Source organism: Ranitomeya imitator, chromosome 5, assembly GCF_032444005.1.
Source record: "Ranitomeya imitator isolate aRanImi1 chromosome 5, aRanImi1.pri, whole genome shotgun sequence".
NCBI classification, from domain to species: Eukaryota; Metazoa; Chordata; class Amphibia; order Anura; family Dendrobatidae; genus Ranitomeya; species Ranitomeya imitator.
Genome location: NC_091286.1, coordinates 262,221,202 through 262,239,780, shown reverse-complemented (window position 1 = coordinate 262,239,780; position 18,579 = coordinate 262,221,202). Strand labels below are relative to the sequence as shown.

Sequence of the window (18,579 nt, the reverse complement as noted above, 5' to 3'; positions counted from 1 at the left end):
TCCAAGCACTTTCCACTTTCTGCCGCCTTCAACTCAAAAATATTTCACGGATCTGTACATTCATAAAACAACAATCTGCAAAAACGCTAGTTCATGCCCTCATCATCTCCCGCCTCGACTACTGTAACCTTCTGCTCTGTGGCCTCCCCTCTAACACTCTCACACCCCTCCAATCAATTCTAAACTCTGCTGCCCGACTAATCCACCTGTCCCCCCGCTATTCCCCAGCCTCTCCCCTTTGTCAATCCCTTCACTGGCTCCCCATTACCCAGAGACTCCAGTACAAATGCCTAACCATGACATACAAAGCCATTCACAACCTGTCTCCTCCATACATCTGTGACCTCATCTCCCGGTACTTTCCTCCATGCAACCTCCGATCCTCACAAGATCTCCTTCTCTACTCCCCTCTTATCTCCTCTTCCCACAATCGCATGCAAGATTTCTCTTGCGCATCACCCCTACTCTGGAACTCTCTAACACAATATATCAGACTCTCACCTACCATTGAAACCTTCAAAAAGAACCTGAAGACCCACCTCTTCTGACAAGCCTATAACCTGCAGTAACCACCGATCGACCAAACCGCTGCATGACCAGCTCTATCCTCACCTACTGTATCCTCACCCATCCCTTGTAGATTGTGAGCTCTCGCGGGCAGGGTCCTCTCTCCTCCTGTACCAGTTGTGACTTGTATTGTTCAAGATTATTGTACCTGTTTTTATTATGTATACCCCTCTTCACATGTAAAGTGCCATGGAATAAATGGCACTATAATAATAAATAATAATAATAAAAATAATCGGACTGACTTGGAGAATCATGAGCAAAACATAAAAATATTGTAATTGTTATTTTTCATCAGGTCACCACACTTGATTTTTTTTCCATTTTCCAGTATATTATGTCATAAAATGAAAATGACATAATTCAAATCTACATTTGGTGCCAAACAAACATGGCCTCATATGACTATATCAATACAAAAATAATTAAGTTATGACTTTAGGAAGAAAGGGAAGAAAAAACAAAAGCCGAAAAGCAATAAATAATCACAATGGGAAGAGGTTGATTTTGTAAGCGACACAAAAACACCAGTGTACACAGAGCTAATACAGTAAAATACAGATTCCACAACACTAATTTAAATAGTTGAAAACCAATTAATTTCATGTTTACTTCCCATAAAAATTGTATTACAACTATCAAATACAAATTTCCTTACATTAGCCTTTTCTAAGTATAATGGTAGTGTTTACAGGTTCCATGCACTGGGTACAAAGTTTCAACTCCTGCTAAAAATGTTGTGAGAAGGCTTTGAACAATTAAATAATATACTATTGGATAAATACCATATTTTTAGTATTGTAAGAGTCACTTTTTTCCCCAAAAATTTGTGATGGAAAAAGGGCGTGCGTCTTATAATCCGAATGTAGCTTTCTAGCTGCGGTGGAGCTGGGTCCCTGGGTCACTGCTGCAGGAAGCTGTCTGCGGCGGTAGGAGTGGGCCATTGCTTCGGGTCTCAAGTTGGTAGGAGGGAGTAATTGGCAATGCGGGTGCTACGCTGACATTTTGTGAAATCCAGGAGCCCCCGCAACTTTCCATAGTTTTCAATGTGGTGGACTTAGGGAAAATGACCACCAGACGCAGCACATGCGCAGATTCAGATCTCAATAGATGAGAAAACCATGAAAAATGCAGGGGCTCCATGCTTTCACAAAGTGTAGGTTGAGCCCACACCGAAAAACACCTGTCCTATCAGCCTGGGATCCACAACATAGCTCCACAGCATTGTAACTCTAAACACAACCTACTCCCAGCCTGGGTTCCGCAGAATCACCCCAATCCTGCCTCCAACACTGTCAGCTTCCTGCAGCAGTGACCCTGTCTCCTGGGACTGCACTCCACTGCAGCCACCACCCCCAGTAGTCTATCGTAAAAGTGGACAATAAGGTGCACCATCATTTTAATAAAAACATTTTTTCCTATTTTCCTATTTTCCTCCCCAAAAATTTGGGATACGTCTTATAATCATGATAAGTCTTATAATCCCCAAAATATGGTATGCTCCTCATCTTCTTCCCTCTTTAACATAATCATAAAAATGTTTGAATAGCCTTTGATAGTGGGCAATTTGCATCACAGCCACATGAAAGCCGCATATAGATACATATTGACAAACAACTGACACAAAATTATATTGTTTTAGAAAACTGGTTATCTTGGGAATATTGGGATATGCTGAGCCAAAAGGAAAGGTAAGAAACGATGTACATGGGACAGAAAGCAAAGTGGCAAGCAACATGTGGCACCAGCCACACTGAATTCTGAATATGGCAATGCTCATATTTTATGTTTATTAAAGCAACCTATAGATTGCATTGTACTATATTATATTATAGGGTTAGCTTAGTAACAAAGTCTCAGTAAGGGCTTCTGGAGTCGACCGTATATTCAGCCCAAGTGGGATCCGACTAAACATCGGATCGCACTCGAACCAATACTATTCTATGGGACTGTGCATATGCCTGATTATTTTCTCGGACAGAATCTGTACAAGAAAAAATTCACAGCATACATGATTTGCATCCTTAAATTCAATCGCACTTGTAAGTTAATGAGTAGTCATAAAAATTGGACAGCACTCAGATGTGTGGTCTGATTTTTACAGACTGAAAGAATAGAGAATGCAAACAATTTTTTCTCTATCTTCTTCACATCTGAGAAAATCGGAGCATATTCTGATCACACTGATCAAATTCTGATCACAATGTAATCAGAGTGTGATTAACATAATAGGACCAATTTTCTCTTGTGTAACCTAAACTTAAATTTAGAATTGTTTCAGGATAGAAGGAAACCTTTGAAGGTGCTCTTTTCTAACCTTTACTAACATTTGTTACTGTTAATACCTCTGATTACACAAAAGACAGTTACAGTACACACACTATAACACATTATATCCCTTCTTTTCAACCTTTTCCCACATATCATGCTTCATACATACAGATACCAAATGTAAATTGTTGGTGAAGAATCAACAACAAGTGGAACACAATTGTGAAGTTGAATGAAATGTATTGGTTATTTTAATTTTTTGTGGAAAATCAATATTTAGAATTGAAAGTGTTTTGGATACTCTAGTGGTCACCTACAATCCAAATCTGGAGGATTTGGACGGAGCTGCACGGAAATTACAACCATTACTACAAAAAGATGCCCGCTTACAATCCATTTTTCTAGACCCCCCACTACTGTGTTTTAGGCAGCCCCCAAATCTAAGAAGCATCATTGTCAAAAGCTTCCTGTCCTCTCCAACAGCTGCAGGTACCTTTCCTTGCAATCAGAAAAAATGTAAAACCTTTCCATTTATAATGACCATGGACAAGATAAAGATCCCCAATTCACATCAGGACTACAAGATACCAGGTAATTTCAGTTGCATCACTTCTAATGTGGTGTACCTAATCATTTGTACTAAATGTCCAACTGGGGGTCTGTATGTGGTGGAGACAGGGCAGAAACTGAGAACAGGAATGAACTCTCATCACCATTCAATAAGAGGAAAAAGAATGGATCTACCTGTGGCAATACATTTCTGTCTCCCGGATCATAACATTATGGACATGAAATTACTTGTATTAAAAGGTAGCTTCAAATCTCAAAGAGACAGAAGAATATGGGATTAAAAACTGATGATGACCTTTGACACTCTTAGTGCAGGAATGAATGTGTCAAATGGATTTATGTCTTTTTACATCAACTAAGGAACTAAGGAATTTGCCCCTCAGACCATGTGGGGTCATCACAACAGAACTAGACCCCAATCAGAGGACAATAAAAACACTCCTTATCTAAGAACTGGTTCAATATTTATGGACATAACTGTTTATCACTCATGGTAATTCTGCTTCATGTCACCTGTCTTACCCATGATTTTTCCATTTGTTTTTTTCTGTGATGTGTTGTGCATAAATATGTGATTCTCCAGAATTTCTTTTAGTCTATGCCTGATGAAGAGACCTGTGTAGTCTTGAAAGCTTGCAATTTGTTACAATCTTTTCAGTTAGCCATTAAAAAGGTATCAACCTATGAGGACTCTCAATTCTAAATATTTTTCTATCCACTGGCTAACACGGTACCAATATATATATCTTTCCTGTGGAAAATCAAAAACTGAAAAGTGGGGCGTGCAATATTATTCAGCCCCTTTACTTTCAACAAATTTTTGGTGAAAAATCAGCAAAAACTGGAACACAATTGTGAAGTTGAACGAAATTCATTGGTTATTTCAAATTTTTGTGGAAATTCAAAAACTGAAAAGTGGGGTTTGCAATATTTTTCGGCTCCTTTACTTTCAGTGCAGCAAACTCACTCCAGAAGTTCATTGTGGATCTCTGAATGATCCAATGTTGTCCGAAATGCCTAATGATGATGAATATAATCCACCTGTGTGTAATCAAGTCTCCATATAAATGCACCTGCTCTGTCATAGTCTCAGGGTTCTGTTTGAAGCACAGAGAGCATCATGAAGACCAAGGAACACAACATGCAGGTCCGTGATGCTGTTGTGGAGAGGTTTAAAGCTGGATTTGGATACAAATTGATTTCCAAAACTTTAAACATCCCAAGCAGCACTGTGCAAGCGATCATATTGAAATGGAAGGAGTATCATACCACTGCAAATCTACTAAGACCCGGCCGTCTCTCTAAACTTTCATCACAAACAAGGAGTAGACTGATCAGAGATGCAGCCAAGAGGCCCATGATCATTCTGGATGAACTGCAGAGATCTACAGCTGAGGTGGGACACTCTGTCCATAGGACAACAATCAGTCATACACTGCACAAATCTGGCCTTTATGGAAGAGTGGCAAGAAGAAAGTCATTTCTCAAAGATATCTATAAAAAGTGTTGCTTAAAGTTTGCAACAAGCCACCTGTGAGACACACCAAACATGTGGAAGAAGGTGCTCTGGACAGATGAAACCAAAATTGAACTTTTTGGCAACAATGCCAAACGATATGTTTGGCGTAAAGGCAACACAGCTCATCACCCTGAACACACCATCCCCACTGTCAAATATGGTGGTGGCAGCATCATGGTTTGGGCCTGCTTTTCTTTAGCAGGAACAGGGAAGATGGTTAAAATTGATGGGAAGATGGATGGAGCCAAATACAGGACCATTCTTGAAGAAAACCTGTTGGAGTCTGCAAAAGACCTGAGACTGGGATGGAGATTTCTCTTCCAAAAGACAATGATCCCAAACATAAAGCAAAATCTACAATGAAATGGTTCACAAATAAACGTATCTAGGTGTTAGATTGGCCAAGTCAAAGTCAAAGTTCAGACCGCAATCCAATCTAGAATCTGTGGAAAGAGCTGAAAACTGCTTTTCACAAATGATCTCCATCAAACCTGACTTAGCTTGAGCTGTTTGCCAATGAAGACTGGGCAAGAATTTCAGTTTCTCTATGTACAAAAGTGATAAAGACATACCCCAAGTGACTTACCGCTGTAATCGCAGTTAAAGGTGGTGCAACAAAGTATTAAGTTAAAGGGGCCGAATAATATTGCACGCGCCACTTTTCAGTTTTTGATTTCCCACAAAAATTTAAAATAACCAATAAATTTCATTCAACTTCACAATTGTGTTCCGCTTGTTGTTGATTCTTCACCAAAAATTTACATTTGGTATCTTTATGTTTGAAGCATGATACTGTATGTGGGAAAAGGTTGAAAAGTTCCAGGGAGCCAAATACTTTCGCAAGGCACTGTAAGACCAACTTGCACAACTTGCATACAGTGATCCTCATGAAAAAAACTTTGTTCTTTGACTGAGACATTTCGTTGGCTTCTTGTATACATGAACCACAACAGAGTTAAATACTACTGTAACTGTATACAGCAGTACATGCCAATAAGAGGAGGAAGTGTGCAAAAATGGATAAGTAATCTATTTATTACAATGTAAGGGTGTAATATAAAATTACCTTTCTTTGATTCTTTCTTGGCAGTTATCTCCAGGGTTTCTAAGAAAGAAAAGTAATATATTTAAATCCCAGTATTTTAACAGCAATGCTCTTAAAATAAATAATAATGATAATGACTACAATCAACTCCAGAACTCAGACACCAATATTTAAGGTATAAGAACCATATAATAGTTGTAGCCTTAAGGTTGTTTTGCTTACATTTATTCCTTCTGATCCCTTTTCCCATACATATGCATGCTCAGTTTGGCCATGTGCGCATGTGGTTCTAATACAGAGTTGTGAATAATACCACTGGCAGTGGCTTACTGCCCCAAGGTTTGCGGCTAAAAATAATTATGATTGGTCATTCTTTTCCCAACATTGTCATTTGAGTTAAACTAAGGAGACCCCCCATGAAATCAGATAGGAGATACTGTATGCCTTTACATAGTAACATAGTAACATAGTAACATAGTTAGTAAGGCCGAAAAAAGACATTTGTCCATCCAGTTCAGCCTATATTCCATCATAATAAATCCCCAGATCTACGTCCTTCTACAGAACCTAATAATTGTATGATACAATATTGTTCTGCTCCAGGAAGACATCCAGGCCTCTCTTGAACCCCTCGACTGAGTTCGCCATCACCACCTCCTCAGGCAAGCAATTCCAGATTTTCACTGCCCTAACAGTAAAGAATCCTCTTCTATGTTGGTGGAAAAACCTTCTCTCCTCCAGACGCAAAGAATGCGTACATAACTACATAACTTTATCTTAAAGTTTGCATTGATTGTCAATTAGATGTGATGTTAGCATAGTAAGAGATAGCTATAATTACCTTGGCGACCATAAATTCCAAATATTTTTATTATACTTAAAGAGTAACTAAACCTTTAGCAGGATTTGTTGCATATACTATATATTTAGACATTTACATTATCTGAATATTAGATATATATAAAATGTATATTTGCGCTAAAACGTCAGTATAAAAATATAAATAAAGATATACTGACGTTTTAGCGCGAATATACATTTTATATATATCTATTATAGTGTTTATCTTTGGATGAATAGGGTGGTCTTCATCATTATATTTGCTGCAAATTGATTCAGTTTTAAGGGCAGCGCCTTCTGGACACTTGTTTATTTTATTATCTGAATATTGGTGGGGGTTTGGATTTTAGGTGTTTGGACCCCCTCCCAATCGGAATTCCTAGATGACATTCACAGCTTAATCCTTTTCTTAGATGAGGTGCGCAACTCTTGTCTAAGTGGTCACACAGAACAGAGTACAGATTGAACAGAAAGCAGAGGCTACAAGCCCTCTGAGAATTGGAAAGCTCAGACAACATGAGTGTAAAACTCCTGTTTGTGCCTACACACAAAATGTAGTTTGCAGAGAGAAAGAGAGTATATATACAATACATACAATAACAATAAACACACAGACCAGAGTATGGATTCAAAAGAAAGCCTGGGAGCTCCTCTGAGTGGTTATTGCTATTGTATGCATTCTGTTTTCTCTCTGCCTGTTCATTGTTATTTCATGTACTTCTGCATTCATTTATTGCTAGACATTAAATGTGGTATCACCAATAAAACTTATTGATGATATATTATACTTGTATGATACACAATGTGAGTACCCCCATAGTTTACAAATTCTTCTTGTTACAAGCTGACTTCACTTTTATCCTTATCTTATGTGCTTTGAAAATATATTATTATAAGGAAATAAAGCTGTTTGCCATTATACATACACTAGCTATTGAACCCGTTCTACGCCCGGGTGGCGAGCATTTATATTGGTATATGGTCTCCATCCTGGTATGTGCTGCTCCATCCTGCGTCCCCATCCTGTCATGTGCTGCTCCATCTTGCGTCCCCATCCTGTCATGAGCTGCTCCATCCTGTGCCCCCATCCTGTCATGTGCTGCTCCATCTTGCGCCCCCATCCTGTCATGTGCTGCACCCATCCTGTGCCCCCATTCTGTCATGTGCTGCTCCCATCCTGTGCCCCCATTCTGACATGTGCTGCTCCCATCCTGCGCCCCCATTCTCACATGTGCTGCACCCATCCTGCACCTCCATTCTGACATGTGCTGCACCCATCCTGCGCCACCATTCTCACATGTGCTGCACCTATCCTGCGCCTCCATTCTGTCATTTGCTGCTCCCATCCTGTGCCCCCATCCTGTCATGTGCAGCTTCAATCCTGCACCCCCGTTCTGTCATGTGCTGCCCTATTCTGTCATGGGCTGCCCTATTCTGTCATGGGCTGCTCCCATCCTGCGCCCCAGTTCTGTCATGTGCTGCTCCCATCCTGCGCCACCGTTCTGTAATTTGCTGCTCCCATCCATATGCCCCATACGCTGCTCCATAAAGGTTGATGGCCCCATAAGATGCTCCATAGTATATGCCCCGTATGCTGCTGCATTATGGTTGATGGCCCCCATAAGATGCTCCATAGTATATGCCCCGTATGCTGCTGCATTTTGGTTGATGGCCCCCATAAGATGCTCCATAGTATATGCCCCATATGCTGCTGCATTATGGTTGATGGCCCCCATAAGATGCTCCATAGTATATGCCTCATATGCTGCTCCATTATGGTTGATGGCCCCCATAAGATGCTCCATAGTATATGCCCCGTATGCTGCTGCATTATGGTTGATGGCACCCATAAGATGCTTCATAGTATATGCCCCGTATGCTGCTCCATAAAGGTTTATGGCCCCCATAAGATGCTCCATAGTATATGCCCCATATGCTGCTGCATTATGGTTGATGGCCCCCATAAGATGCTCCATAGTATATGCCTCATATGCTGCTCCATTATGGTTGATGGCCCCCATAAGATGCTCCATAGTATATGCCCCGTATGCTGCTGCATTATGGTTGATGGCCCCCATAAGATGCTTCATAGTATATGCCCCGTATGCTGCTCCATAAAGGTTTATGGCCCCCATAAGATGCTCCATAGTATATGCCCCGTACACTGCTTCATAAAGGTTTATGGCGCCCATAAGAGGCTCCATACTATATGCCCCGTATGCTGCTCCATAAAGGTTTATGGCCCCCATAAGATGCTCCATACTATATGCCCCATATGCTGCTCCATAAATGTTGATGGCCCCATAAGATGCCCCATTGTATTATATGCCCCGTATGCTGCTGCGATATATATAAAAAAAAATAACATACTCACCTATCGTCGCTGGGTGCCGAGTGCTGGGGGGCCTGAGCAGGCGGGGACACCGGCGCGCTGTGGGGGTCAGGTGCCGGTATCACCGCTAGCTCTGGCCCCCGAAACTTGCTATATTCACCTGTCTGTCCCGACCCAGCGCTGCGTGCCGCTCTGTGTTCTGGGTCCTGTGGCTGTGACTGTTCAGTCAGAGGGTGGCGCGCATTAAGCGCGTCATCGGGCCCTCTGAACTGTGAACGTCACAGGCAGAGGACCCGGAAGATGGAGCAGCGCACAGCGCTGGAATGGGAAAGACAGGTGAATATAGCTTATACTCACCCTCATGGCACGTCCCTGCCTCTCCGTTGGAGATCGCGGTGTGCGTTCAGTGCTTACGCATACCGCGATCTCCTGGGAGCATCACTCTGTGGGGTCCAGACTGCGCCGGCGCTTGCGCAGTCTATAAAGGCTTCGGACAGAGTGACGCTCCCAGCCTTATATTATAGATAAGTGAATGTGTGATTCTTTGTGTAGGTTGATAATATAAACACCTACTGAAGGTATATAAATATTTGAAGCAAAATATAACAGCCTGCAGTTTTGAATATTTCGGATTTCTTACCCTAAGTTCACATTTGCATTCGGGGGCTTTGCGGAGGGCTGCGTCCTCCATTAAGCCCTGCCTATGCTCCACTAACTTCCGCATGCTTCTTCAAGCGTCCTGCATACCTATCTTTAACATTGGGTACACAGGACAAGCGGATGTATGCGGATGCATTGTTTTGACGCGCCAGCCAACCATACGAGAACGCAACAAGTTGCAAAACAGTGCATCCGCATACATCCGCCTGTCCTGCATACCCAATGTTAAAGATAGGTATGCAGGACGCATGCAGAAGTATGTGGAAGTAGGTGGGGCTTAACGGAGGAAGTACACAGCCCTCCACAAAGCCCCGGAATGCAAATGTGAACCTGGCCTTATATTACTTTAATATACAATCTATAATATTATATGGATTTCATATTCAGAAATACTTTATTGTGGTATTTTCATATTATTATAATTGGTATAGGCAATATGAAGATAAGCTTCTCTATCTGCTGTCATTGTCCTGCTATGGGAACTTTTATCTTCCATAGTACACAGCTTGTTACCTAGGAGAGCTTCGTCAAGTACAGTATGTATGGAAAGACCCCTTAAAAATTTTCATTCTGTTTCATCGCAGCCATTTGGTAAATTTAAAAAAGTTCATTTTTTTCACATTAATGTACACACTGCACCCCATCTTGATGGAAAAAAACTGAAATGTAGAAATTATTTCAAATGTAATAAAAAAGAAAAACTGAAATATCACATGGTAATAAGACCATTTGCTCAGACACTCATTTTTAAGTCACATGCCGTCCTTCTCCTTGTGATCCTCCTTGAAATGTTTCATCTCCTTCATTGGAGTTCAGCTGTGTTTACTTAAACTGATAGGACTTGATTTAAGGTACCGTTACACTTAACGATTTACCAACGATCACGACCAGCGATACGACCTGGCCGTGATCGTTGGTAAGTCATTGTGTGGTCGCTGGAGAGCTGTCACACAGACAGCTCTCCAGCGACCAACGATGCCGAGGTTCCCGGATAACCAGGGTAAACATCGGGTTACTATTCCTGTCGCGTCCCCCAGCGTCAGCTTCCCTGCACTGTGTAAGCGCTGGCCGGAAAGCAGAGCGGTGACGTCACCGCTGTGCTCTGCTTTACGGCTGGCCGGCGCTGACACTGGGGGATGCAGGGAAGCTGACGCTGAAGGACGTGACAGGAATGTAAGTATGTAGTGTTTTTTTTTTTACTTTTACAATGGTAATCAGGGTAAACATCGGGTTACTAAGCGCAGCCCTGCCCTTAGTAACCCGATGTTTACCCTGGTTACCAGTGAAGACATCACTGAATCGGCATCACACACGCTGATTTAGCGATGTCAGCGGGTGATCCAGCAACGAAATAAAGTCCTGATCATTCCCCAGCGACCAACGATCTCCCAGCAGGGGCCTGATCGTTGGTCGATATCACGCATAACGATTTTGTTAACGATATCGTTGCTACATCACAAAAAGCAACGATATCGTTAACAGTATCGTTATGTGTGATGGTACCTTTAGAAAGGCACATACCTGTCTACATAAGATCTCACAGCTCACAGTGCATGTTAGACCAAATGAGAGTCATGAGGTTAAAGGAACTGGCCGAGAAGCTCAGAGTCAAAATTGTGACAAGGCACAGATCTGGCCAAGGTTACAACAGAATTTCTGCAGTACTCAAAGATCCTAAGAGCACAGTGGCCTCTATAATCCTTAAATGAAAAAAGTTTGGGACCACTAGAAGTCTTCCTAGACCTGACTGTCCCGCCAAACTGAGCAATCGTGGGAGAAGAGCCTTGGTGAGAGAGGTAAAGAAGAACCCCAAGATCACTGTGGCTGAGCTCCAGAGATGCAGTAGGGAGATGGGAGAAAGTTCCACAAAGTCAACTATTGCTGCAGCCCTCCACCAGTCAGGCTTTTATGGCAGAGTGGCCCGCGGAAGCCTCTCCTCATTGCAAGATATATGAAAGCCCACATAGAGTTTGCTAAAAAACACATGAAGGATTCCCAGACCATGAGAAATACGATTCTCTGGTCTGATGAGATGAAGATAGACCTTTTTGATGATAATTCTAAGCAGTACGTGTGGAGAAAACCAGGCACTGCTCAGTACCTGCCCAATACAATCCCAACAGTGAAATATGGTGGTGGCAGCGTCATGCTATGTGGGTGTTTTTCAGCTACAGGGACAGGAAGACAGGTTGTCATTGAAGGAAACATGAATGCGGCCTAGTACAGAGAAATCCTGAATGAAAACCTCTTCCAGAGTGCTCTGGACCTCAGACGTGGCCAAAGGTTCACCTTCCAACAAGACAATGACACTAAGCACAAAGCTAAAATAACAATGGAGTGGCTTCAGAACAACTCTGTGACCATTCTTGACTGGCCCAGCCAGAGCTCTGACCTAAACCCAATTGAGCATCTCTGGAGAGACCTGAAAATGGCTGTCCACCAACGTTCACCATCCAACCTGACGGAATTGAGAATAACGTTTTAATGTACCACATAAAAAAATCTAAGCTTCATGATTACCTTTCTTTAACTCTGCAGGTGCCTCTTCCCGTTTTTTCTCTGTTGGTTGTAAGAAAACACATAATTAAACGCAAAACATATTTTTTGTTATGTGTCGTACATAGGATATAATAACCATAGAATATTGTCAACAGTATTTTTTGATTTTTTTTGTAAATATAGCTAAAAGGGAATCTGTCAGCAGGTTTTTGCTATGTAAGCTGAAGTCAGTATGCTGTAGGAGTTAAAAACAAATTTCAGTGTTGCCTTTCTTATCAAGCACTGAAGTTTTGTTTCCTTACAATGATTGTTTTAGAACCATGAGCATATCATTGCTGTGACTAGCTGGTCTGTGAGCCCTGGTGTGACGCCTCCTGTGATTAGTGCCTTTCTGTCTATGGACATTTCATATACAGAGCCTGGTGTGGGTGGGGTTAGCATCATCAGCTCTGCTTTATCATGAAGCAGAGCTGATGAAGCAGAGCTTCATCAACTCTGCTTCATGATAAATCTAAAACTCTGATTGTATCAGAACCGCTGCACCCATTAATCTAAGTGATATATTGTTAGTTTCAGCTTGTCTTTGCCTATTTAATGCTGCTGAGGTAGCAAAAACCTGCTGACAGATTCCCTTTAAGTAACAGAATAAATATAGTTCTAGTGACTCAGGATATGGCGACTATGACTTCATGGTGGGATTTCTTAAGAATTATTCTTGATATGTATGTATCAATGTGATAATCTAATTTATATTGTCTAAATAATAAGTATTCCTGTAAATGATGACGAAGGCATCATGCCGAAACGCGCGTCGGGTGTTGGACGCCATTCCAGGAGACCAGGTATACACTATATCGCTCTGTATGCATCTTATTATACTTCATTCTTTTGTTTTTGAGGCTTAAATTTTAAGTACATAGCTATGCAAATTGCCTCTTCTGAGAAAAAGAGGACTTAAACTCTATAGCGCCACCTGTTGGAAGTAGCGATCCTACAAGTCACAATCAACTCTTTAACGAGTCATGCAATATGACTTAGGATTAAAGCCAAATTAGTATCTCAATTCGCAGACACGGTGTTTCGGGCTGTTGGCCCTCGTCAGTGCGAAGCAGGAGAACTGATTTGGCTAGATGAGAGGCTCTGGACTGGGGTCTAAGGAGTATTGTTTCTCCTTGTGGAGAGTAACATACCATCTCTGGCTTGTCAAGGTAAGGAGGCTTATTCGCCGTGCAATGCTCCAACAGGTGGCACTATAGAGTTTAAGTCCTCTTTTTCTCAGAAGAGGAAATTTGCATATTTAATTTCCCAGAGGAGCATTGCACGGCGAATAAGCCTCCTTACCTTGACAAGCCAGAGATGGTATGTCACTCTCCACAAGTACATAGCTTACAGTTATATTATTGCCCTGGTCTAATTAATATGTATATGGAGACAGTGACTCCTACTGGCGGTTTAGCAAATTGCACTTTTGCACTTTGAATAGAGCTTATATTTTGCACTTTCACTACACGATTATCATGGATTTGTTGATGAAATTTTATATATGTACTTTATAAAGTTTGGTATTTATTTTTTATATTTTTATGCACATTACTTGTTGGCATTATATGTGCACTATAAATTTAGTATTTACACATTTATAAGCCAATTACTGATGTCAGTGTATTCTATAATGAATGGTATACTGCATTTACTTGCGTCTTTTTATTAATATACAAAAAGTGTTTTTATATATTTTATGGATATATGTATGGATTTTCTTTATCTCATTGTTTTAAGCTATCTATTAATAAAAATTACAGATTAATAAAAATTATATGTTACCTCCGAATAAATTTTATATTTGATATACACGGGTATATATATATATATATATATATATATATATATATATATATATACATAATTAGGCAATTCATTATTTTTGGGAGGTATCCCTGTTTCGTGCTAATTACTGTACATGATGAGGTATATGACAGATACAAAGAACTTGAATATGCTACACAACAAAACTGAACAATGAGTGTCAATTAATTCAATCCCTTTGGTTTTATCGCATCCAAAAAGTATGCATAAATACATCAATGAGCATGAGAACTTAAAATATTTTTTTCATCTAAAAGGAACAAACTACCGCAGATATTAAAAAAGAAGGATTGAAGACAATCATCCAATGACATTTTTAATTTATCAATGTTTATTCAGCTTAGGATACGTTCACACTTGCATCAGAGCCTCCGTTCCATAATGTTTGCAGAACAAAGAACACAGCATGCTTTAGTTAAGGAACTAAAATAATTGCAACTAAATTTATGGAAATCCTTAAGGAAAACTTACTTTGCATCAGTATAAAATGTATAAAATTGTAATGGATTAAGCACAACATATTTTATAATGGAGTGTCCACGTTACAGTCTAGTTCTTAGGCCAGGGTTAGACTAGCATATGGCATCCGATGCAAGAGCATCGGATGTGATATGCTAAGGACCACTCGGCTCCTGCTTTGCTGTGAGCAGGAGCCGAGTGTCCTGCGTCTGTGCTCCGAGGTTCTTGCACAGAGACGATCGGATCACAGCTGAGGAGGAGGCGGAGAAATGAATTTTTCCATCTCCTCCATTGCGGGATCAGTGGATATCGCACATCACTCTGATGATATCTGAGTGATGTGCGTTATCTCACCCGTATTATATGGGTGCGAGTGAGCCAAAACTCGGCCGAGAGTCGGTGACAATCATGCTGAGATTTCACTTGCATGTTGAAAAAGGCCGAGAAAAAAAAAGCTGATGTGAGCTGCCCCATAGATGAATACTGGTCCAAGTTCTATGTGATGTTTTAACTCATAGCACTCGTCCGTATTCATCGCTAGTGTGACCCCGGACTCGAAGGAAATCTGTCAGAAGGATTTCAATCCCGCCAAATTTTTTTTTTTTAGATATGCATTTAGGTATTTCAAGGACAAATCTAGTAGCAACAACTTTACATGACCAATCCGTTCCTCCATTAGAGGAATAGAGCTATATCTCACTCTAGCTTTATTCCCCAACTAGTACCTCCTCACCCTGCTTTACTGTCAGCCTCTACGCTGTGTGACTTCAGGTAAATGAGCTGTCAGTCGAGCAGTAGGCAGCAGGGAGCAAAATAGAGCTGCAGTGACAGAGGCTACAGATTTACATTAGTTATTTAGCCACATTTACATATAAATTGAAATCCTTACTTCTCAGTGATGGAAGCAGGTACTGGCCATGTAAATGCTTTGCTGGACTTTTTTTTGAAAGAGCTAAATCTGCAAATAATTACTTTGGGGTGAAAAATCTTTTCAGAGTAGTTTTCCTAATATGCAAAAGGATGGAAGTACAAACTTTAAATTAAGAATAAAATAACACAAAAAGTACAAACATCAGCATCTGTTACTCATGATGCACAACCACTCAGTCCGGTTCTTTCAGCCAGACCCTCGATTTCATAGAGAGCAAAATAAAAAGTTGGACCAACATCAAGCGGCCTGTATATTTCTCTGGATTTAGCACACCAATTACACACACCGTGTATGTGCTCCCAAAGAAGCCTTTTTATCTTGAATTGCATTGGTTTTACAAAAGTACTCCGACTACTGGATACTGGCACAACGCTTCATTTTTTAATTACATTAGAAAGTAACTAAACTCAGAGTATGTGCGCAGGACATAAATTAAACTTAGGAGAACCTAAAGGTACCGTCACACATAACGATATCGTTAACGATATCGTTGCTTTTTGTGACGTAACAATGATATCGTTAATGAAATCGTTATGCGTGACAGCGACCAATGATCAGGCCCCTGCTGGGAGATCGTTGGTCGCTGGGGAATGATCAGGACTTTATTTCATCGCTGGATCACCCGCTGACATCGCTGAATCAGCGTGTGTGACGCCGATCTCTCCAGCGACCAACGATGCCGAAGTCCCCGGGTAACCAGGGTAAACATCGGGTTACTAAGCGCATGGCCACGCTTAGTAACCCGATGTTTACCCTGGTTACCATTGTAAAAGTAAAAAAAAAAAAACACTACATACTTACATTCCTGTCGCATCCTTCAGCGTCAGCTTCCCTGCGTCCCCTAGTGTCAGCGCCGGCCGGCCGTAAAGCAGAGCACAGCGGTGACGTCACCGCTCTGCTTTACGGCCGGCGCTTACACAGTGCAGGGAAGCTGACGCTGGGGGACGCGACAGGAATGTAAGTATGTAGTGTTTTTTTTTTACTTTTACAATGGTAACCAGGGTAAACATCGGGTTACTAAGCGCTGCCCTGCGCTTAGTAACCCGATGTTTACCCTGGTTACCCGGGGACTTCGGCATCGTTGGTCGCTGGAGAGCTGTCTGTGTGACAGCTCTCCAGCGACCACACAATGACTTACCAACGATCACGGCCAGGTCGTATCGCTGGTCGTGATCGTTGGTAAATCGTTAAGTGTAACGGTACCTTAAGAGTTTATCAAGCAGAAGACACTCAAGGACACTGGAGTTTTTTTTCCTGAAGAGACTTTTGTGTTTTTTTCTGTAGTTTCCCATAGTTTTTTATAGGACATGTGCATACAATATGTTACTTAGGCTTTAGGATAGAACTGGAGGAGAGATCAGCACAAATAAGGTCTTATCTGGTGGACAATTAAAACGTGTTCAGATTGTACTAACCTGATGATCCTTTTAAAAAAGCGTGTAGATACCATAGAGATGTCAGCTGCAGCAGATCCTCCGGTCAACAAGTGACCATGTTAGAAATCCTCAGGATGGAAAACTGTGGACATAATCCATGCTACTGAATAAGATGAAGGTCCAGACGCATTTATAAAAAATGGTGGTTTTATTCTACGCGTTTCGGAGTCAAATGACTCCTTCCTCAGGAATTTACTACATATATTTGTAGCTCGGATTATGTGCATAGTTTTCCATTTTGATGATTTAGGCTTCATTCAAACATCAGTATTTTTGATCAGTATTTATGTGCCGAAACCAGGAGTGTCTCCAAAACATAGAAGAGGCGTCTGTTAAAGTTTTTCTTTACTTTTAGGCCGGCTTCACACTTGCGAGTTTTACGGACGTAAGAGCGCAGAAACTACGTCCGTAAAACTCGCAAAACATATGGCACAATTATTCTCTATGCCCCTGCTCCTATCTGCCGTATTAAACTGATCAGTATTATACAGCTTTCTACGGCCGTAGAAAATCGCAGCATGCTGCGATTGTCACCGTATTGCGCAAATTAAACGTCAATGAAAGTCTATGGAAGCCCCAAAAATACGGATCACACACGGACCAGCAGTGTGACTTGCGAGAAATACGCAGCGCTGTTAGAGAGAAAAGCCGGCAATTCAGTGCGGTGTACAGTAAAATCACACTGACAGCTTACAGTAGAATAGGTAGAATAAATGTCTACACATAGAATAGGTATATATATATATATATATATATATGTCAGTGAGACACATATATATATATATATATATATTAATATTTCTTCCAGCGCTAGACAGCTTTAAAGCCGGTAATTCAATTACCGACTTTTGCTATCTCCTTCCTAAACCCGACATGATATGAGACATGGTTTACATACAGTAAACCATCTCATATCACCATTTTTTTTGCATATTCCACACTACTAATGTCAGTAGTGTGTCTATGCAAAACTTGGCCGTTCTAGCTAGTAAATTAAGGGGTTAAATGGCGGAAAAAATTGGCGTGGGCTCCCGCACAATTTTCTCCACCAGAGTGGTAAAGCCAGTGACTGAGAGCAGATATTAATAGCCTGGAGAGGGTCCATGGTTATTGGCCCCCCCCTGGCTAAAAACACCTGCCCCCAGCCACCCCAGAAAAGGCACATCTGGAAGATGCGCCTATTCTGGCACTTGGCCACTCATTTCCCATTCCCGTGTAGCGGTGGGATATGGGGTAATGTAGCGTTAATGCCACCTTGCTATTGTAAGGTGACATTAAGCCAAATTAATAATGGAGAGGCGTCAATTATGATACCTATCCATTATTAATCCAATACTAGTAAAGGGTTAAAAAAATACACAAACACATTATTAAACATTATTTTAATGAAATAAAAACAAAGGTTGTTTTAATATTTTATTGAACGCCCAATCCAATCACTGAAGACCCTCGTTCTGTAACAAAAAAAACATAATAAACCAACAATATCCTTACCTTCTGCAGATCTGTAAAGTCCAACGATGTAAATCCATCTGAAGGGGTTAAAATATTTTGCAGCCACAAGCTTTGCTAATGCAACATTGC

General features: G+C 41.1%; 1 protein-coding gene across 25 annotated transcripts in view; it reads right to left on the bottom strand.

Annotated features, from left to right (window-relative positions):
- The window catches only part of LOC138637428 (titin homolog), a 1,151,517-nt gene that overhangs the window by 114,381 nt on the left and 1,018,557 nt on the right, over positions 1-18,579 (bottom strand). For all 25 annotated transcript variants that reach the window (XM_069726100.1, XM_069726106.1, XM_069726124.1 and 22 more), the window contains 2 exons: positions 12,325-12,363; positions 5,994-6,032 (listed from right to left, as the gene is read on the bottom strand). In XM_069726100.1, coding sequence (XP_069582201.1) covers positions 5,994-6,032; positions 12,325-12,363 — 78 coding nt within the window. The remainder of the gene's footprint in view (positions 1-5,993; positions 6,033-12,324; positions 12,364-18,579) is intronic.